The 22,258-nt window shown below is 32.6% G+C and overlaps 4 protein-coding genes across 12 annotated transcripts in view; 2 read left to right on the top strand and 2 right to left on the bottom strand.

Moving 5' to 3' along the window:
- The first annotated feature begins 671 nt into the window (after positions 1-671).
- Positions 672-5,524, top strand: LOC663250 (uncharacterized protein). The gene is made up of 3 exons (XM_064358958.1): positions 672-816; positions 865-2,254; positions 5,208-5,524. The coding sequence occupies exons 1-3, from the start codon at positions 767-769 to the stop codon at positions 5,445-5,447; spliced, it is 1,680 nt and encodes a 559-aa protein (XP_064215028.1). The 5' UTR covers positions 672-766; the 3' UTR covers positions 5,448-5,524.
- Positions 5,476-6,786, bottom strand: LOC663227 (uncharacterized protein). The gene has a single exon (XM_969284.5). It carries the CDS (start codon positions 6,784-6,786, stop codon positions 5,521-5,523), a length of 1,266 nt encoding a protein of 421 aa, XP_974377.1. The 3' UTR covers positions 5,476-5,520.
- A 122-nt stretch (positions 6,787-6,908) lies between these two features.
- mRpL22 (mitochondrial ribosomal protein L22) lies at positions 6,909-11,965 on the top strand. The gene is made up of 3 exons (XM_008194641.3): positions 6,909-7,109; positions 7,158-7,371; positions 11,710-11,965. Exons 1-3 carry the CDS (start codon positions 6,909-6,911, stop codon positions 11,925-11,927), a joined length of 633 nt encoding a protein of 210 aa, XP_008192863.1. The 3' UTR covers positions 11,928-11,965.
- The window catches only part of LOC663176 (uncharacterized protein), a 24,128-nt gene continuing 13,778 nt past the window's right edge, over positions 11,909-22,258 (bottom strand). For all 9 annotated transcript variants that reach the window (XM_064358953.1, XM_064358955.1, XM_064358956.1 and 6 more), the window contains 6 exons: positions 20,506-20,971; positions 16,735-17,013; positions 16,211-16,680; positions 12,577-12,765; positions 12,348-12,530; positions 11,909-12,295 (listed from right to left, as the gene is read on the bottom strand). In XM_064358953.1, the coding sequence (XP_064215023.1) occupies positions 11,934-12,295; positions 12,348-12,530; positions 12,577-12,765; positions 16,211-16,680; positions 16,735-17,013; positions 20,506-20,971 (1,949 nt within the window). In that variant the 3' untranslated portion in view covers positions 11,909-11,933. The remainder of the gene's footprint in view (positions 12,296-12,347; positions 12,531-12,576; positions 12,766-16,210; positions 16,681-16,734; positions 17,014-20,505; positions 20,972-22,258) is intronic.

Here is a 22,258-nt window from a genome sequence, read left to right as displayed (position 1 = left end):
GACCACCGGCAAAATGAAGCAAATCCGTCGCTTGAACGAGTTTGGGGCCTAAATGGTTGAAGATAGGGATATAGCCTCAGGGACTTTTTGTAGGAAAATTGATTCTAAACACTTTTTTTCATAACATTTTTCTTGTATCTAAAATCATATTTGCAGCATTTTGAAAAATATGGGGCTGAGTGTAAAATGGGAAAGGTTTGAAATTTTTTTAAATAAAGTTTATAATAAAATTTTTGCATTATGTTTATGTCTTACTATTGAAAATTTAATGCTCCATCTGCATATAGTTTTTTGTTTGCTATATGTTAACCGTTATACCAATACAACCATTTGTTTCAAATTCACAAATTTAGATAGTAAGGGAATGGAACATGTGCGCTCTCTGGCGACATTAACAATACAATCGAGGACGGAAACGTTTTATTAGATATTAGTAGATATGACCTTTCGTAAATATCATCCAGAAACTTACTGCACAGCTATTTTTAACTTATTTTAATTTCTGTTACCTAATAAAAGCAATTACAACTTCAGAAATAAACATAAAGATATTACAAGCCATTCAAGTTAAAGGATTATTTTTATTATTCATTTTTTAACTTCAGTTGATTCAAATCAAATTACGGACTTCAAACACATTCAAATCTAATTAGGGCCAAGTGGGCAAACATCACTATCGGTTGGCGGTACTTTGGTTGGTAGTACAGTTTTCTGTCATCGGTGTCATTGACGTTTGTTTTGACACTTTTAATAATTTTTTGAAAAAATGGAAGAAATAGATGGAATTATCATCGATTCTTTAAAAAATCTTCACTGGTAGGTTGAAAATAGCAAAATGTTTGATTTCAACACAATAACTTGCAGCGATTTCGATGAAGACATCACCTCATTAAAACAATTTGATGCCGATATGATTGTGACTGCAATTTCACGCTGTTTAGAAACTATAATTCCAGACACAAATTTTCCGAAAAAATTGCCACCCTCAATGAGTAACAAACTGAAAATTACTTCTAGTCTAGCTGCGCAAATTAAAGATTTGGGGTATCGGGATGATATAGGTTATCAAACGATTTTGTACTGTAATGAAGCCGAAATTCGCCGAATTTTTATGTTTCTCATTGAGAAATTGCCACGAGAGAGTAGCAAAACTACTCATGTTGAACAAACCGGTTACATTCCGACTCTAGTTAAAGACATTGAACATACGGTGAAAAAGTCATTACAGCAGTTTTGGGTGCCTTCAAGTGTCTTACACAACGGTTGTCGCAAGAGCGACAACATTTACATTTTTAACAGTTTAGGGAATAGTAGACCTTTGTGTACGAAAAAACTTAAAGTTCCGTCTAGTTCAAAGGTTTATAATAACGAAACCTTGAAACAATATTGGGTTCATAATGTTCCTGCCGTCACGAAACAATGCTCTTCTAAAGAATTACTACCATCACTTTTATTCGAAGACAGTTTTATTAGTAGCGAAGATATTAGTTTAAGAAAGTGTTTAAAAATTGCTTCAAGACCTACAGATTTATTACTCCAATCATCAGAGCTAGTCCAAGCAACTACAAAGGCTGAAAGTGTGAAAATCACAGAAATGACAGAGTCAGAAACTGAAAACAAGTTAAAGTCATTATTGGAAGAATTAAACTTGAGGAAAAACAAATGCCTGGAGCTTGAAGATGCTGTAAAAAGTTGCGAAACGCAGCTGAAGCTAGCCATCAAAACGAAAACGGAAGACGAAGAGATCCTTCAAAATACTCTCGCCCAAGTCAGTTTAAAATCAAAAACACTCACTGTTATAAGCAAAGAAGAAAATCTCCAAAAACTGAAGCACATGATTGAAGCCAGTAAAAACAAATTGCTCAACTTGACCGAGCAGTGGAACCAAATCCAAACACCACTTCTAGAAGAGTACAAATCGCTACAAAACGCAATCAGTCACAAAGATTTGAAGCGACAACAGGAACAAGAAAAATTACGAAAATTGGAAGAGACACAAAAGACGCTCAAAATTGATTTGAACGAAAAAACACAACTGGAGGAAGAATTGAGGAAGAAATTGCAGCAAATCAACAAAACACACAACAGGTCAGGGTACACGAGACGAATTTTGGAAATAATTGGCAACATTAAGAAACAAGACGACGAAATACAGAAAATACTCAATGATACGAAAATGGTACAGAGGGAAATTAGCAATTTGACGGGGCAAGTCGACAGGTCCTTTACTCTCGCCGACGAGCTTATTTTCAGGGTGAGTTTGTTTTTGAATTTGGCGAGGCACTGTTGCATGGTAACCACCAATCAGAGGCCGCTCTTGAGCCGCATAGCGGCGCGAATTAATTTTAAATAATTTAATTTCTCTAATCGTTTGATTTAATATTATTCTTTATACTTCTGTCCTAAGTAGTCCACACAAAAATAGTTGTTAAAATTAAAGCCGAAACGCCTAAATGTTAAATGTTTTTCAAAAGATGTTTATTTTAAATTCTCATTTACTTTGGCCACAGTGGTTTGAATCACAAATCCTTTTACAGGGATGCAATTGAGTTGAAACTTGAGTTTCAATTGACCATTAGATTAAAAAAAATAGAAATGAATTACAAAAATCGCCCGAAAAACTGCCTTTATAAAATTAAATTAGAACTTTTAAAGTTTAGTTTTTATTAAATGGATTCTGCTCTGCTCTTAGGTGCTCTTTTACGACAATAATACAAGGTGTGTTAAAATGATTTTCATCTATTTCATTTTGTAATTGGTTTATAAGTAAATTTTGTGACGCTCTGCTTTAATGAATTCGCTGTCAATACATGTCAAATCTGTCAACTGAAAAATTCACAAATTCATAATTAATTATATTTAAGTTTCATTACAAAATAACTAAAATATTTCAGTGTACAAGGAAACACTTCTCCGAATTTGGGGATTTTAATAAATGGATAATTGCAATAGTCTGAATTACTTTTATTAGTTTTATAATGCGGCATTTCTAATTTTACATGGGAAATTCACAGGCGACTAGATGATAATCATTTTAACACACCCTGTAGAAGAGGATGTTCCATCTAAACCTACATTAGAGGCTATGTGACTTCTAATAATGATATTTAATTGAAAATTTGTAAATTACAATACACCGCTAAGTCCAGTTCAGTAAATATATTTTCAAGATGGCGGCACTTTTGGTTATACCACTGATTAACTTATTATACTTATTAATGTTAATGTAATATTATCAATGGTTATACTCTGATGTCGTTATCAACTTTCTTGTCTTAAATGGAAAACTATGTTCTTGATTGTCTTTTTTGATTACTTGAGTTATTTTTAGGAAATTTTCAACAGATTTCCCTATATCTAAGTTGAATAGTTTTCGAAATGGTTACACTTTTTAATTTTTTACGAAATTGCACTTTTCTCTTCAAAAATCGGTAATGTTCCTTATTTTATATATTTTGAAATCGTGTTTTTAGGCATTTAATAGAGAAAGCTTAGGTGTTGTCTTTGGATTCATAAAAATTTAAAAAAAATTTCACTAACAATAAGTTTTAAAGGTTACAATTGTAAAACTTCAGATAGGTACACATACCTCATTTATTTCTTTGCAAGATGAAGGAAAATTTAATTCTGCATTGATATTTTTCATTTTGTTTTTTTGACATTGCGAAAAATGTAATATATTCCATTTCAGTTCGTAGTAGAATTTTGCAACAGCGCATTTGAATTTTAGTAAAATGGAGCACAAATTGAGAATTTCTGGTAGGTTTTCTTAGCTCAAAACATGTGTCTGGAATTTAGTTTAACACAGAATTCTTTTCTTTTACAAAAACTCTCAGTTTGTGCTTTATTTTTCACTCCGAAAAATTCAAATGCGCTGTTCCAATTCTACTTTAAACTGAAATGGGATATTCTCACCATAATCGTTTTCGCATAAACAAATATGTATTTCTCATAGAATAAACGACTAGTGCTGTCCAAAATAAATACAGACATAAATTAATGTTAAAAAAACCTAAATTTTTTATTTTACTTCTTGTTTCCATTACAACACATGCGAAAAGAGTTATAATAACTAATGAATTTCCCAATTTCAATAAAAAGTTAAAATCAATTAAACATGATTACATGAGTATAAGAACGTTAACATACAGGGTGATTCAGCCCAACTCCCGTTTTCTGTAGCTCAGTCATTACTCGAGTTGAACTTTTGGTATTTGCACATTTTTGGTAGACGTTATTTTTGATTATACAGAATGGGAAAATGTAACAAAAGCTTTTACTATAGTTTTATCTCTTTCTCTATAAATTAAGCCTATCTTTTACTACTACAAGTAAAAGCATTTACTTCAGTTTATTCACACGGCCCATTGACCTAAAAAGTGTGACGCTATAATGCAATTTTTTAATGGCATGCTTTTTTATTTTTGGGCCGCTTAGAATGCCTTTTGAGTTACTTAGATGACACTAAAACTTCTGTCAAATTGGTTCAGTGATTACTGTAAAAAATAAAAAAAATATTTTTCTTTTATAATTTAAAAATTTATTAAAATAATTCATACAGAATTATTACAGTAGGGTGTGCAAAATTTATTTCAGACGTTGTTAATTTTAGAGCTTTTTATTTTTCTTATTTTAACAAATGTTTTATGTTATCACAACCATTGCAAATCTTAACACATTGGGGTTTACTTGCCAAGAACTCCCTTTGTTAACCTTGTTTCATTTTTAATCATCTATCATTGACAGAATGAGTTTTTAACAAATAACTCTTGGTGTGTTAGAATACAAATTGAGTTGGTTAACTTTTTTTCGAAATTTTGAACAATCAAAATAATGATCTATGCCATAATCACTGCTAATAACTAAATACGATTTGAAAATATTTAAAAATTGTAAAGCTATTGATTTTTAAATGAAAAAGGTGCAATACAAAAAATTTAATAGAAATATGTATTTCGTAAACTTTGGTTTTTCTTCGAATTGGTAGATTTTTTTGGTTCTAAACTTGTCGGATTCAGTTTAACACAGAAATTTTTTTTTATACAGAAACTTCTAATTTGTACTTATTTTACTCCAAAAAAAGATTTTTTCTTAAGATCCGAAATGAGACATCCACCTACTTCTAATGTAGTGTTTAGACGAAACACCTGTATAATTAAATGTTTTTGTTTACAAATAGTTACTGTTCCTTATTACTTTTTGTACAGGATGCAAAGCAAGACGAAACGGCGAGACGAGCGTACAAATTGTTGGCTCAACTGCGCGACGATTGTTCGAGTATAATCAAAGCTGTGACCGATCTGGGGGCTGTCGAGCGCGAATGTCGAAATCTTCAGGAACAAATTGATTCCGAAACGGGCAAAGAAAGCGCCGTCAAGTTGGAAAGGGTGAACAAAGACTTGCAAGAAATGCGGAAAGAGACAGAACAGTTGTTGAAACAGCGGTGAAATTGTGCAATTTGTTAAGACACCAAAATGTTTTTACTATTTATATTTGTTGTTATTATTACAATATAAAAAACTAATTGTGCGTTTTTATTATCTCAGGCGGGACGTAGTCTTCGTCGGTTTTCTTTTCTTTGGTTTGTCGGGTTGGTATCGCGGCTGTGCCTTCTTCGATTTCGAGCTCGATCTTTTCTTCGTTTTCAAAGAACCATAATTTTTCTTCTTTTTCGCTGAGTTCTTTCTTCATTCGTTCAACTTCGGCGAGTCGCTCAAGGGTGTGGAGACGTTTCTTTTGCTCTTCTAAGGCTTGGAGTCTTTCGTTTTCCCACTGTTTGAACAAACTGCACTGATTGGCTATGTCCTTTTCTGACGTCACGGCAATACTTTCGGTTAGTTGTTTCTCTAAAATTGTTTGCACGTCTTCAGACACCAATTCTAGTTGGGTTAAATCAGCCTTGAAGGGGTTATCATCAGGGAGAAGCTGAACAACTTGCTTAATTAATTTAGTGTTTTTTCTCGCCTCCATTTCTTTTTTCACTAGTTCTTCTTTACCAAATAATGCAAGACCGATAATTCTGAGTGAGTTGTGTAACGAATCATTTCTGTCTCTAGTAGCTGCGGCAAGTGTTTTTCCCACAATTTTCTGAGGTTCCCTCAAGTCGAAATGTTCGTCATTGAACGGATTCCGTATATAATTGACCCGAATTTTGACTTCCTCTTCAGGTTCTTCCGGTTGGGGCATCTCGAGCCAATCCCCAGGTTTCAACAAATAATTATAGCAATGTAAAAGCGCCAAATTTACGGTCACTGGGTGCTTTAAATCCTCCTGGAGCATCATCTGACTGGCGACGAGACACCCAGCCGCAAAATCCTTACTTTTCCAGAACTTATCCATTAAAATATTCGCAGTGTAATCATCCAAAAACACTCCGTAATTCAACCGATCGTCCAAAACTTGGAGCAACTCTTTAACCTTGTCATTTCGCAAAAGGGTCCGAACCACAGCGTGCGAAGTCGAATTTAAAGTGTTACCAGTGTCCGGACTTAACCTCAATTTGTGGACCAAATCTAACAATTCGTCAATGAAAACATCGTCTTTTAGCGCATTTGCGAAAATATCGACATCAACAGGGCTAATTCGACGCGTCTTTTGAAAACCTTGGTCCAGTTCATAGTAAAGACCATCGAGGTTCACTTTTTGTAAAAGGGGGCTGTTTAGCCGGGAGTCCCAAACTTCGTTACAGTAATAAGCTTGAGATAGAAACGTTCGCAGGTAACTTCTCTGCGAGTTGATTGTCTTCAAAAACCCCCGTCTTGTAGCTGTTTGGATAATTTTCAACATTTTGGACGCACTTATTTGCAGGTTAGGTTTTTGACAGACAGAGCGAGAGCGGGTAAAAAGTTGGGTTATGTCGATCTAACCTACAAAAGTTGTGTGTAATTTTTGTAATTTTTTCATTAAGTATGGCGTTAATTAAACCTGGCGCTTTATTCAGACTCAATTTATTATCGGAACTACCTGTTGTGTCAGTTGCGGCTAGGAAAATTCACAATTCGTGTGTCCTCAATGCTTCAAGTAGTGATTCCAAGGAGCCGAGTCATTTCCTCGAATATAACAAGAAAATTTACCCGCCACAGTCCCCCGATGAGACCCCTCGACCTGCCGTAAGTAAATATCTCAACTGTGTTATAAAATTAATGGAAAATTGTCAGTATGTGTGCCACCAACGGTGCAACATTAAATACAGCCCCTTCAAAATGTGGTACGTGGCATGTCTTGTCCGCGGCATGACAGTCGATGAGGCAATCAAGCAATTAAAATTTGTTATGAAAAAGGGGGCTAAAGACGTTCGGGAGACAATTGAGGAGGCCCGAGATCTGGCAGTGAAAGAACACAACGTAGAGTTTGCTAGTAATTTGTGGGTTGGTACGTATCCCAAATGGCCCCAAGCAAGGGGTAAGCCTCTGATCATAAAGTGTACTCATACAAACACTTGAGTCCAAAAAAACGGAAATTGTCAAACAATTTTTACATAAATTTACATCGTGTTTACAAAAGTTGTTTTTGCGTTTTTTTACAAGCAAATGTACCTATATTTTGTTTATAAATCCAAATAAATCCAATACAACTACGTAAATATATGTACAGTCAAACAATTTGAAAATGACACCTCAAGAGACAATGTTGACTTTTCTAACATTAACCAGGCAGTCATAAATGAGCCGATTGTAAACTTTATTTCAAATATTTATTTAATTTAAGCAAAAGAGAAGCAGATAGTATATTAAGTATCAAGAACAGTAAGGAGATTTTATCGATCGAAGACAATTGTCTGAGATCGGTAATCCTTAACGTTCGTGATGCTTATGACATTTTTTGCACGATCCTTTCATTTTTTAAAATATCTATTAAATAACGTCAAGACAATTGTCAAGACAGTATGCTATGTGGACGTAGCAACGGATAAGCAACATGAAATTGATAATTCTAAGCGATAGCTTTTGCGCACCGTCGCATATTTATCAAAACGCTGTGAATACGGTTCAAGATGCAACAAAAGTGTGGGGAACAAAGTTGCAGAGAATTAATTTTTTTATAAAAAAGTCTGCGACTCTATATTTCTATCTTTAACGGTTTGGGTACCAATTAAGTTTTTCGTCACTGGACCACCGGTAAAATGAAACGAATCTGTCGCTTGAGCGTCTTTGAACGTCTTTGGGGCCTAAATCGTTGAAGAGAAAAATATGGACTCGCGGACTTTTTTAAAGGAAATTTAGTTCTCTACAACTTTCTTTCTAACTTTTTTCTTGTATTTTTAACCGTATTTGCAGCGTATTGAAAAGTACGGGACGAAGCGCAATTTTTTTTAAATTTTTATCTCGTTTTTTATAAAAAGTCTATTAAGAGTACAAAGCTCAACGTTTTTGCATTTTTTCCAAGTAATTAGTATATTACTCAAAGCGCCCTCATTTTTACTCTACCGTACTATTTTTTGGGGTTTCAGAAATCCTCCGATTTATAATCCTCCGTAGTCAGTTCTTTTAAGAATATTATCGTTTGTTGGATTTTGTTTCTTAATACGACCGTAGTTAACTTTTTTCAAATTAATTAATTAATTATGAATTTTCAGTTATTATTTTTTAAATAAGAAATATTAATTAATACTATAGCTTAATTTCAAATAGTATAAACTTATTCAAATCTAACTTGTTCGATAGTAAAACTAAAGCACATTAAAGTTATAAGTATTTTTCAAGGATTCTAAATAAGACAGAGCTATTAAATAACAATTATTGTAAGTAATTGCAGGTTCAGAAAATGAAAATAGTTAATTCTTTTTTATAAATCATTTAATATACAAGGTGATACAAAAGTACCGTACAATTTCTCGGGTGCTGATAAAGGACAGCAAACTGAATTAAAAGTTCCTGTGACAAAAAATTGTTTGAGACTTTTTTCACGAGATATAGCTCTTCAAAGTTAAATTTTTAAATAAATTTTTTGATACTTCAGATCAATTTTTTTGTGTAAATTCGACAACAAATTAAATTCGTGATCGTAGTAAACAAAACAGCAAATTAAAAAAGGGTGTCTCAGCTAAGACTTTCGAGCCTGATATCTCAGATATTTGTCAACAGATTTTTATGAAATTTAAAATGCAGATGTTTTAGAAGGTAAAGATTGAAATCCAATTAATGCAACAACTCAAGTCTTAAAAACGTAATTTTTACATGCTTTTTAAAATGTTAAGCCTTTTAAAAAAATATCGTCAGTGAAAAATGCTGTCAGAAAAAAATCATTCGTGGAAGACGTCTGTTTCGCGAGCAAAATGACAAACTTTTGACACTTTTTTCACGAGATATAGCTCTTCAAAGTTAAATTTTTAAATAAATTTTTTGATACTTCAGATCAAATTTTTTTGTAAATTCCACAACAAATTAAATTCGTCATCGTAGGAAACAAAACAGCAAAAATCGATAGCGTTGCTAAGGACAACGTATTAAAAAATATATAAAACAAGTTGCTTAAAAAAATCTGACTTCATTTTTGTCTTTCATCACCATACGAGAGTTTGTCCGACACTTTTAAATCAGCCGGTATTCGGAAGTAAAATTACCGTTGGGGGCGCCACTGAGCTAGGTCGAAAACAGTAACCATAAATGGCGGGAAAATGTTTATTCGGATATTTTGAGCGTTGTACGAATTTTGGGACTTCACAATTATTGCATTGCCTATGCGGAATGATTATTGCATCTTTGATGGAAGAAACAAATGTTGATAAATTAGAGATGACGAGGAAAACACGAATAACGAATGACTGTTTGGTTCACTTTCTTTATTGGAAAATTATTACAAAGACATTGAAACGCCTACCTTTTGGCATAATTTACGTTTAAATGTATCAGCAGTTGTTAATCTTTATTGTAGTTTTGTAGATTTACCGCAGCATTTCATGATTTTTTTCAGTGGAAAATTCTAACCTAAAATTCATAACACTTCACTAATTTATTGGTTTCTTGAGCCAAACTTTGTGTTCGCTGTGATCCATTACTTATAATCTTTAATTAGACAACTGTTTGATAACACTTTGTAATCAAAATTTAAATATTTTTCACTTTTTATCCACTTTCAAGTTCCAACAATAAACACTTTATACCACGAAAAACTACAGAACCAAAGTCAACGCTAGTATTTACCACCACGTACTTTTAAAGTAATTCTTTCTATTGTAAGTAATTAACACTATACACGCAAAATTGTTGAACAATTCATTAAATGTCAGTTAAATGTGGCATTACGAAAATTTCTTTACTGTTTTCGACATAGTTCAAAAGTCATCACCAGAGGGCGTCTAGTTAATTTTATTTCCGAATACAGTCAAGATTTTACTTTGCTGAACATAGTCGTTTCTATGGAACTGTTTACAGTGCATTGACATAGACTTGTTAGAACTAAACTGAGGATAAGACAATTAATACCGTGCGATTTTCTAAAATTTTGATCTAGCTATCCATGAGTTACGTTAACCCGATGTCTATTACGGAAATAAGATTCCGACATTATTTTTGTTTGTTCTTCGGTGAACATTTTTGGCATATTGACAGAATAAAGCAATGCTGAAGTTGTTTACGCAATAATAGTATTATATGGGTTATGTAATGTTCAACGAAATAAACTCTTTACCATATAACACAGAAGATCTAAGTATTCTAGTAAGGTATTGATATGAATTTTTTAACATTAAACGTTGGAGTAATAGTGTAAAATAAAAATCTGTGTATGTACTATTGTAGTAGTACAAATATAAAATAAAGTTTAGGAAACCTATTTCGTACAAAAATTATGTTACTTTTTAATTTTAATTTTACAATAATTACCAAAAAATAGATCTGGAACAGAACTAATAGTTATTTCAACGAGTTTTCGTGTAAATCGGACATTTTGTTTCACCTGTGATTATCAAACCATGAGTGAAAACGAGTGCTTTATCAACCACGAGGTGAAATAAATGTACCGATTAATACGAAAACGAGTTGAATACAACGTTTTATTCCTCGACTTGAGTCAACAAGGCTTAAAATTGCTATAAATCCGTTAAAAATAATCTGACGTTTCGTATTGAGAAATGCCAAAATGTTGTCAAAACTGTGTTACACAGGAGAAAAACAGGAAATTTTGACAGTGTCGAACAATAAATTTTGTTTAATATTTTGATTCGTTTTCAGTGACAAGTTATAAAACTATTATAAGACATTTAAAGGAATTTATTTTAAAGCCACGTTAACATTACAATCCGATCATTTATGATTGTCTGAATGTTATTAGGATATTGGGATTCGTTTTTGAGACGTCATTTTTAAATTGTCTGACTGTACATCTACGTAATTTCGAACAAAGTGAAAATGACGCCTCAATAAGCCAATTCCTGCTGTGGATGCCGACCCTTCCAACGCAAGCAGACAGGACTATAAATTATCGAATTTCAGAAAGCAAAATGAAAATTGAATTCAGAATTAAACTAAGTTGAATGAATTTGCCACTTATTTCGCATTGATAAGGGTCAAGTTAATCAGATGAAAATGTTCAGTTATTTTAATGAAAAATTTAACAAACCATTTCTTAAAGAAAATTATGCATTAAAAAACAAATAATTATTTTTTAATATTTTTTTAACTTTTAATGAAATTCAAAGTGTACACATAAATCCATCAGGGGTTTACCTCTCCCCAAACGACAATTTCTATGTAAATTAATCATTTCCAGCCGAATCATTTGTGGGTAAAGGCCAAGTTATCAAAGGGGTAAGAAGACATGCGAGAGGCAGAGCTGGATTAATTAAATACATGCACTGCCATTACTTCGTTCGTCTTGAAGAGGGCAAGCCCCCTAAACACTACTACCAGCCCCCCAAAGAGCCCCAACAACAACTCGAGGAATGGTTACAAAACATGAGACGCCGAAAAATAATCAATTCAATTTAATTTTATTTAAGTAGAACTAAATAAATAAGTTAATAATTCAGGTTTAGTCATTTCGCGTTTATATTTCTGAACCATTTCCTGGATTTTAAGCCTGCGTCTGACATGAGGGGGCTGATAACTATCGGAGTCAAGCCTTCTCCTACGAGCCATATTTAGGGCCGTGTGCCTCACAAGGGGGCCCAAGGCGCGCCGACTGACCACCATTCCGTCGATAAGGGGCGACGCGAGCCCCACACGCCCTGGAGGCCCTTGCAGATGTACCCTCAACAGCCCCGAAGCCATCAAATGTAAGTAAATGACCAACACTTCGCTGCTTTTTGTGACGGAGCCTCGCTCTAAACCGGTGTGCATACAATTCAGTAAATCATCTAGAAAAAAATAAATCACTGGACTGTTTTTTTTTTTTCATAAAAATCTCACCAATCGGAAGATTTAAGTGATCCTCGAAACTCTCCAACCATACCACCATTATTTTCGTATTAGTGTGCGGGTGGAGGTTTGACCGGGGCCCCGAGCGTCGAGGAGGCACCGGTTGTTTGTCCAGTTCGAGACTTAGGGCCCTCTTGTCTTTGCTTGTCTCAGACAAGCTTCGTTCGTACCAGACTGAAATTTTGGGTTAAGGGTGGTTTTGAACGGTTGTGGGGCTTACATGAGGCGCTGTAAGATTGTTCAGATGGTTCTGGTGGTTTTATGACAGAGGGGACCACAAAAGCTATTTCAGAGCAGGCGTCGGCCCAATACAAGACATGGGTGGTGCCGTCATAGCTGGAGTTGCGCGCGGAAACGGAGTTTTCCTGAGGGGAAATTTTCCAACTCGTCGAAACGTGGCCAGTCCACCCTTAAATTAAAGAACTAGCCTGTGAGCCCTGTGATTTTGAAGTTAAGTTGGCAACACTTTATGTTGATAAATTACATCGTACTATTGCAATTTTCTAACAAAGTTAGAAAAATGACTGAAGTGTTAAATAAAAACAAACACATAACATAAAATTACGCCAAAAAAAGACTAACGGTTTTAAACTTCTTAAATTTGATTTAAAATCTGGCTTTCTTTGTTTTTACTTATTGTAATTTGTTGCTATTTTATCATTTGTAAGAGGATTAAATCGGTAGAAAACATCACAAGAGTAAATTTTACCTTTTTTTGGCTGATTCTGTTCGATTTAGCTAACTTCAACAAAGATCAATCTTATTAAAAAGAGTTTATGCAAGAAATGGCTGAATATTTTTTTTAATTGAGTTCGTTCAGAATGGCACTTTTAGTAGTCCTAATAAATGTTGGCTTTTTTTTGTTTATTACGAATTATAAATTCGTTTGTATTCGAGGAACAGTATCAAAAATTCATTCACAGTTTTTTTATTCATTATAATCATTAGTCAACATTGCACTATTATAAGGTTGTCACGTTTTTTATAAAACTAATTGTATCAACCGAATTGCTAAAAATATCAGCTAGTCTTATTTAAGATTTATTGATTTTTTTGTCGATAGATAACTAACAAAACAAGTTTTCAAGTTATCAATATTTTTCGGTATATTTCGTTACTTTCTAATAAAAACTGAAGGAGAATATGGTAATAGTAATAACTTTTTTTGTTGGTAACATTTTAAGCCTTCTTTTTAGTATCTGAATCCTAGATTATAAACACTATTTTAAAACACGTTTCCCATATTAACGTGTTTTAAATAAATGTATATGCATTTATAAAATGTGCATATTTTCAATGTTTTTTATCAGGAATACCCAGAAATTACTGTAAATGTACAAATAATCTATGTGTAAACAGGTAGAAAGGAACCTGTACCTTCTGCTAAGCGATAATCTGTGAGATTTTCAATGAAAGTTTGTGATTATGAATTACCTGTAATTAAACGGATTTTACGAATCAGGAAGTAAATTCCTAACCTTAAAATTACCTTTGATTTTTCAATATGAAACAAATTCCTTGGTGGTGTCTCACAAAACGACAACTATATTTTTTGTGTAGTCTGCAGCAAAAAAAACATTTTCTTATAATACATCTCATTTTTTCTACTTTTTGAAAATGTACAATTACTTAATTACAATTTGAATTTCTAACCCAAATTAACAAGTTCAGCGACAAAAATAATAGACCCTATTCTGTAAATACATTTGAATTTGCAATAATTCAAATTAATTTAACAGAAATATGTGTCAAAAAAAGTTTGCAATATCAAAAAATGAGATATACTTAGTCTGTTGTAAGTAAACTTACTGAAATTTTGTTCTTATTATTTTTATGGTTTTTGTTATTAAAAACGATGTATAATCTAAGAAAGACTTACTATTTTGTTATTATTTTATAAGAGCATTTATGCAAAATAAAAAATATAATAGCATGTTTTTGTGCATATTTTGAGAGTTTTTGGTGCATATTTGCATGCATTTTTTTTGGGGTTTTTTAATACATATTTTCCGAGCCTTATTATTAACTATAAGCTGTTTCAACGCCAACGTCGCATTTTCTCTCAAAATGAGTTGTTATAAATTATTTATGCACTTCAAAAAATTGATAGCTAATGTAATTTATAGTTTCAGTGAGAGATCATTAATAACTATTTTACCTTTTTATCAACCCTATTTAAAAAAATAATTCGGTAAAATGCGACGATGGCGTTTTTATTGTTTTGAAACAGCTAATACAATTGTACGAACAAAAGGGCATAGTTCAGATGAACAGCACAGCTGCTGCTCTTTGCTCTTCCACTCAAACTTTACAAAAATGAAGAAAAATACATCAAATAAATAAAAGAGAAAATATAAAAAGAAAATAAATATAAAAAAAACTACAAAATAACCGTAGATTCCAATGACCATCCACGTTGTTCAGAGGTTCATATGTTTTCAAAGGAGCTAGTATTTTGACTTGTTTCGTTAAATCTGCTTTTTCTAAAGAACTGTTTATATTCTTTCTATTCAATAAATAGCAGAAGCTTATTTTGTTGGATTTAACATATTTTTCTATGAAAATCGTTCTCATTTCAAAGCATAGTTTCTGCATTGTAAACTGCCTTCTACTAAATTAGTGCGGATATTATGAAATTTTGTTAATATCTAGGTGTTCATTACTTGGCAGTACGGATAATCATAATAAGTTTCATTTCACTACTTATTTTTAAAAATTCGCCAATATTGAAAAAAAAATAGTTTATGCAAAAATTAAGTTACGATATTTTGGCTTGTTTCGTTGGTTTTTTTTTTCGTTAGATGAATACTAAAAATTCCAAAACTACAGTAAAATTAACTCTCCTTGCTTTAAGCGATGGATCAAGTGGAAAAAAATACATCGTAAATTTGATTTAAAATTTAAAATTAATTAAAATATAAGTGGTCTTATTAAAAAAATAGTTTCTGCCAACAATTTGGTTTACTAATAATTCGCAGTTTCCTGTTACATTATAATGACAATATCTTATTTCAAAGATTTTTATTAACTCAGCAAAAATATGCTTTAAAATGAGTTATTTTTTTTATGTTGTTAACTTTTTAGTAATTCTGGTAAAAAAATCCAAAACTAACAAGCTTCCACAAGATGTTCTTCATGTTTTGCACTTTTCACCTCTTTGTAAATTTTGACCAATTTGTAAAATGTTTACTTGTTTGGTGTGTTTTTTTACTTTTGCTTAGTTTAACCATTATTTAACGACGATTTTTTGTCAGTGCAATATTATATTTATTTCTTTTTTTTTTCTCTCCTAAAAGGTGAAGTGCCTGAGTGTAAAACTTTACACAATACAGGGTGTATCAAAAATACGTGTGTTAACACGTAACAGAGTTCATTAAATAAAACCTTTTTTTTTGTTTGTGATTTTTCAATAAAAATTTCGACAACTTACTTAAAATTTGGAAAAGTTAACACATTGAAACGTGGCGGGTAGCCTGTGGGTACAAAAATAAAAGTATCGAACTATTTTCGTTGTGATAGAAACGGACAATTTGAACAATTTAAAACGACAATGAAAATTGTCGCTATGAATACAAACTTATTATTACTAGAATTCCTATTATTACTAACTGGCTCTAACAGGAGCCTAGGAAAACCCTAATAATTATAAATAAGAATATTGAAAAATGTTATATAGAAAAGTTGTTGTACTTGATGAGTTTTATTGCGGGGTAAAATTAACAGACGTATTTCTGATACACCCGGTTTCAAAAAGCGCAACAACCGGCCCGAAAACAAATAATATTCTACATAATTCTGTATTACCCTATCATTAATGTCACCAGCTTAATGGAAAAAATGAGCTAAATTCTTACCTGGGTGTTTGTTCACCTCAACAGGCCATCCCAAAGTGTGAATAAACTCAAAAAAGTAGGCCGAAATCCCACTTTGCTCCCTCACATTATTCACAATATCATTTGCGTCAACTTGTTGCGACTTGACGTAGAAAATATGAACGGTATCACAAGTCCTCGGACTCAAATGATCCAAAACAGACAAATCCTTACAAAAATCAACCGAACTGCTATCCAAAGCCGTCAAAGTCGGGGCCCCATCCGCTTTTTCCTCATCACCGAGGGACAATAACCCGAAATGCGACAAAAACAACCTAGAAGTCTGAAAATCGTGACAAACAGGAGGCGGTGTACACTCTTGTGGCACACAATTCGATTGTGAGGCGGCTAGATTTGCCTCAACTGTCGTCTGTCGCTCGATTAATTGGACCAGTTTGTTTGTTTCCTCGTCTTGGGCTATGACCGAATCAAGCGGCGGAATTGACTGATCACTTTAACAAATTTAATTAATTTACTTAATTAAAAAAAATTGGGGGTTCCCCTACACTTTGCACTGCGTGACTCTCTCAACACTGTCGGGGAAATACTTTTGTTTGACTTGCGGACAAACGGGTGTTTCGTGCATGACAACAGGACGTCCAGTGTTTGAGGCATGTGATTTCATGCCTGCTCTATGCCTCGGCAAATGCCTCAATTGCATGGTCCAGGCATGACGTCCGAATGGCCCTCGTATTAAAATCGTGACTGTCGGTTGCGGGTCTTGGTCATTCCCCAACGGTTCTTCGAGTAGAGCCAACATGACCGAGCCCTCAGTCACAAAATACCTAAGGAATTAAATTAATAAATAAAAACGAAATCGACTAGACTAAAATAAACTAAATTCCCATAAAGTTGCTTCTGTGTAAACGCGCAAGATCTTGCAAACTGAAATGATAAAACAGGAATGTACCGAGTTGATAAAAATCGAAGTGCAGCTTTATTTACCTGTAGCCACACTTAGTAATACCATGCTATCGAAATACTGAAAAACGCAAAATTTGTGTTTATTTCACTTTTACCCAATTTATTCTAATACGGCAATATAGATTTTGGTCACATGGTGTTTGATATTATACAGGGTTTTCCATCTAAACCCCACATTAGAAGTATTGGTAGTTATGAATGAAAATATGAATGAAAATGAATGAATGAATGAAAATATTTTCAACATGGTGACACTTTCAGTTACACCGGAAGTCGCTATCAACTTCCTTATTTTAAATGGAAAGCTATATTTTTTAATGCGTTTTTTGAATACTAGAGTTATTTTAAAGTAGTTTTCATAAGCTTCCCCTATACCCAAATTTCGCCGTTTAGGGAATATGTAGGGTTTTTAAATTTTTTTTTATTTGCACCTTCCAGTTCAAATATCGATAACTCTGCCATTTTTAAAAATTTGGAAATATTTTTTAGCTCATTCGGAAGAGGAAGCCTAGATCTTTCCTTTGGTGTTTTCAAATTTCTAAAAAGAATAACAAACCCCTATTAAGAACCTATTACTCAATTTTTTCAAATGAAATGCCGCAAGTTTTATTTCATTAAATCGTAGAGAATTTAATTCTGTATCGATCTGTATTAACATTCCCTATACTTACGTTTAATAGTTTTCGCGTTTCAATAACATCTTGTTGTGATTAAGAAACGATGCAGAAAAAATTCTCCTCCATCTAGTTAAATAAAAATTAGGACATCCCATTTCAAAAAATTAAGTTATGGGTACTTGAAATTGTTCAAACTTTATCTTAAAATTTTTAGGATTATTAACTTCTGTTCAAAGTTTTGAACACACTGGAGAACAGATATGAGCTTTCTTTTTCATTCTTTAAATATGATTTCGGAATCTCTAAAACTAAGAGGTTATTGATTTTTTAAGTAACAGGTGCAAATCCAAAAATTTCCAAAAATTTTAAATATCTCGAAAACGGTTAAACGTAGGTATAGAAAAAGCTGATAAAAACTGCCTTAAAATAACTCAACTTATCCTAACACGCAGTGAAAAAAATATGTTTCCATTTAAAATAAGAAAGTTGATAGCGACTTCCTGTATAACCGAAAGTGTCACCATCTTGAAAATATTTTTATAGAGCAAGACCTAAGAGATTATGGTTGTATACAAATTATCAGATGACTGTCTTTATTAGATCTACCAACCTACCAATACTTAATGTGGGGTCTAGATGGAACGCCCTGTAGTATACGTATGTGCAGAGTACGGCATCATAATATGTTCTCGATGAAACAAAACGAAACGAAAAAAAAACAATTCTTTCTTAACAGGTCCTATTATACAGGGTGATTTTTTTAAAACGAGGCACCCTAATAAATATCTAGAAAATTAGAAAATCCTGAGAAAGGTCCATTTTTATTTTCAGGGGAACACCTTTTAGTGTCCAACCCCTTTGTAGTACAAACAACTCCTTTATGATACCTCAAGTGAAAGGTATTTTTGATATAAAAATTATTCAATTTGGATGTGGCTCTTAAATTCCCATAAATGTGCCTAGTCCTTTACTTCATGGCATGAATAACAAAACTCTAAAAGTTTAATATTCGTAGCCGATGTTTAAATCTCCTCTATAAAACCCAACAACAAATGTTTCATGGTGAAGTTACTATGATTACTAAATGGCAACTTAATGTCGAGTTAATTTCATTTTAATTTGCCTTCTACGTACTGCTCCTTGGACAAATATCTTTTTTAATATTAACTTTATTTTTTTAAATGCAATACAGTGTGAGCCTTAACTTATACAAATAAACTTGGGGAATGATAACTTTTGCCAAATAGTAACGAATAGTGAAAAAATCTAGAAAAAGTTTTTTAATTATCAAGATATTGCGTAACTTTATACTACTCATAAATAAAAATAAGTAAATAGATAAATTAAAAAAAATTGACTGTTTAGTTTGTTATCAACAAAAAAAATTAAAACGTTATGTCAAAATCATCAGCATTATACAGGCTGATTCTTTTAGGGCCTACATTAGAAACTTCTAATATAGTTAGAGCTTTAAGATTTTGAATACTATCCAAATCGACCATTTTAACTCCCAACAAAATTATTTTCAAAATGGCTTTCCGAACTACGAGAAATTAGCGCCAACTTTCAAATTTTAAATAGTAACCACCTATTTTTATTGCATTTTTGAATTCGCCTCTTGAAACTGAGTAAAATGTACCCTATATCCCATTTCAGTTCATAGTAGAATTGAAACAGCGCATTTGAATTTTTCGGAGTGAAAAATATAGCATAAACTGTGAGTTTCTGTAAAAGAAAAGAATTTTGTGTTAAACTAAATCCCAGCGACACGTTTTGAGTCAAGAAAATCCATCAGAAACTTTTAATTTGTGCTTCATTTCACTCCAAAAAATTCAAATGCGCTGCTCCAAAATTCTTCTATGAACTGAAATGGGATATAGTTGTTAATATACAATGTGTTTCTAAATGATTCTCATCTAGTCGTCTGTAAATTTTCCATGTAAAATCAGAAATGCCGCTTTATACAATTAATGACAGGCATTTAGACACCGAATATTACCTTCTCTATTTATTTAGTCTCCAATTCGGAAATAAACTTCGTTGTGTTGTGTTGCTGTAAACTTGCACAATGTAAAGTCCATCCATAATTAAAATCAATCGTCGAATTGTTTTAACGTTGGCAACTCCATTTAAAATTAATCAGTCGTCCAGGCTTTGTTCCTATTGCAATGTCCCAGGGTGCCAACATTATTTCAAAATGTTTGACACTGACAATTGATTTAAAAAAAGAATGAGGTATAACAATTTAGTTGCATTTTATCGAAATTTTTAAAATTAATTAATTGACAATTTGTGAATTTCACAACTGACCGTTTTGACATTTATTGACAGAGAATTGTCACCATTGTCAAAGTTAACTAGATGAAAATAATTTAAAAACACATTGTATTTACTTATCCGTCATAGTTTGTGACGTATGTCTTTTTTTTACAAATTTTTACTTGCAAGGGTTCATATAAAACAGTTTTTTCAAATGGAATAACCCTGTTTTTTAAGCGGCAATAAAAAGAACATCATTTTTTATGTAGACTTTTATTAACATCTTCTATGTCTATCTCTTATAGTTTTTGAAATAATTGCAAAAATAGAATTTTAGCTCATTATTTTTATTTTTAATTCAAGTGAAAAAAATTTATAAGAACTTTCGTTTTCAGTTTTAAAAGTGCGCGTTTTTGGCTTGAAATGTCATCGTCGCTTGCAACTTTATACTTTTACAAGTCATTTTTAAATACATACCTAAAACGTTCAACAGCAACAGCTTGATCCGTGCAATTGGTGGGCCACGAATTGCAATGTTGCAACAAAGCAAGTTCGTCAAGAAGCGATGAAATTGATTCTGGGCCGCATTCATTGGGGAAATACCCAACTTGTTCTAAAATACAAGTGAGGAGATTTTCCGCAGCGTCTCGCACACGCATCGAAGCCGGTTTGAGTTCTTTTTGTTCTTTCATTTTTATGTTTTCGCCAGGTTTTCCGATTGATTTAGTGCCTGAAACGCCCAATTCTGCCACTTCAAGGACTGTGGTAAGACAGTCTTTGTCGCGGAGTAAATAAGGGTGTTCCAGGAGCCAGACGGAACAACATTGGAAGGCGGCCACGATGGTGGAGTGCAGGTCTTTGGAGTGGGCTGGTGGAGGGCGAGAACATTGCGAAACGATGTAGTCGCAAAGCCACTTTACGGCCCTTTTGCACTCCATCGCGTCTAGAAATTATTTATTGAACTAATTTCCAAAACTAGACAAATAAACTACGAAAAAAGTTAGGGTATAGGTATTTTAATACATTCATCTGCATGATTTTAATAAGAGTGATAATTTTTACTGGAGGATGTTAAACCATTATAAGTCTAAACGATAAAAAATAAGTTTAATAGAAAAACACTAATGGTATTATGTTTACTGCTTCTGTAGATTTTCTTTAAAATTCAATAGTATCTCTAATTTTTTTTGATCAGTTTTAATAATTATTATCTGGTCAGGGGAGCAGGTATACCTCCTGAAAACTGATTATCACGTAAAATTTATGAAAAAGTTGTTTTAGGAAACTAATTTTTAATGAATGTACGTAAGCATACACAACTAGCTTTATTTCTGACAAAAGTTTTTACAAGTAAAATGTAAAAATTTTGTAGCTTTTTGTGCCTATTTTACAGTCATTCCAAGAATAATGCAACCTGACAGCAAAATTTTCAAAATAATTTTAGTAATGCTTCCTACAAAATACACGATTCGGTTTAATTTAATGTATTTTGCGACAAAGGAGTAGTAAAAACTCACTAGAATTTTTTATGTAACTTTTACCAATTTCAAGCGATTTATGTATTTTATTGTGTATTGATATATTTTAACCAACATTAATTGATTTTTATACTTTGCGTTTATAATCGTTTATAATACGTTTATTAACGCCTATGAGGAGGAGTCGTTTATGGCTCATTAAAATACAAGGTGCTGCATTTCAAATGTCCGGATAGGGGATCTCCGAAAGTAAGAGGTTTAGAGAAAAACAAGTGACACATTCCCGGGTACGTTTAAAAAAAATTTTTTTGAACAAAACCGCATCCCGCTATCGTTAAAAAATTCAAATCTTCCTTGTTATAAAAGATATACACTTGAACAAATACAGTGTGGCCCAGCTTAGCTCCCTTCTTCTGTAGCTCAGGTATTAGTAAAGTTGGACTTTTGACATTTTGTAGACGTTACTTTAGGACGTATTTCAGGAAAATATTTGTGATTATACAGAGTGTCCCAAATAAGTATGACTTTATAGTAATAAATTTTTGTAATGGCTTGTTATTATTTTTTAGTGCTCATTAATACCTTTCTAGTTTCTTACATGACCTTAAAGTTTTTTTTAATCGGTTTAGAGATTACTGTTGAAAAAAATAAAAACCAGAAAAATAGGATATATACTTTTAGTTTTAAAAAGTAATAAAAAATAGAGACGGTGCTTTCTTGATGACATTATTAGTACGTACACCTTGAACACG

This window comes from Tribolium castaneum, chromosome 9 (assembly GCF_031307605.1).
Source record: "Tribolium castaneum strain GA2 chromosome 9, icTriCast1.1, whole genome shotgun sequence".
NCBI lineage: Eukaryota > Metazoa > Arthropoda > Insecta > Coleoptera > Tenebrionidae > Tribolium > Tribolium castaneum.
Note: the sequence above shows the minus strand (reverse complement) of the source record. Positions and strands in the feature narration are given on the sequence as shown.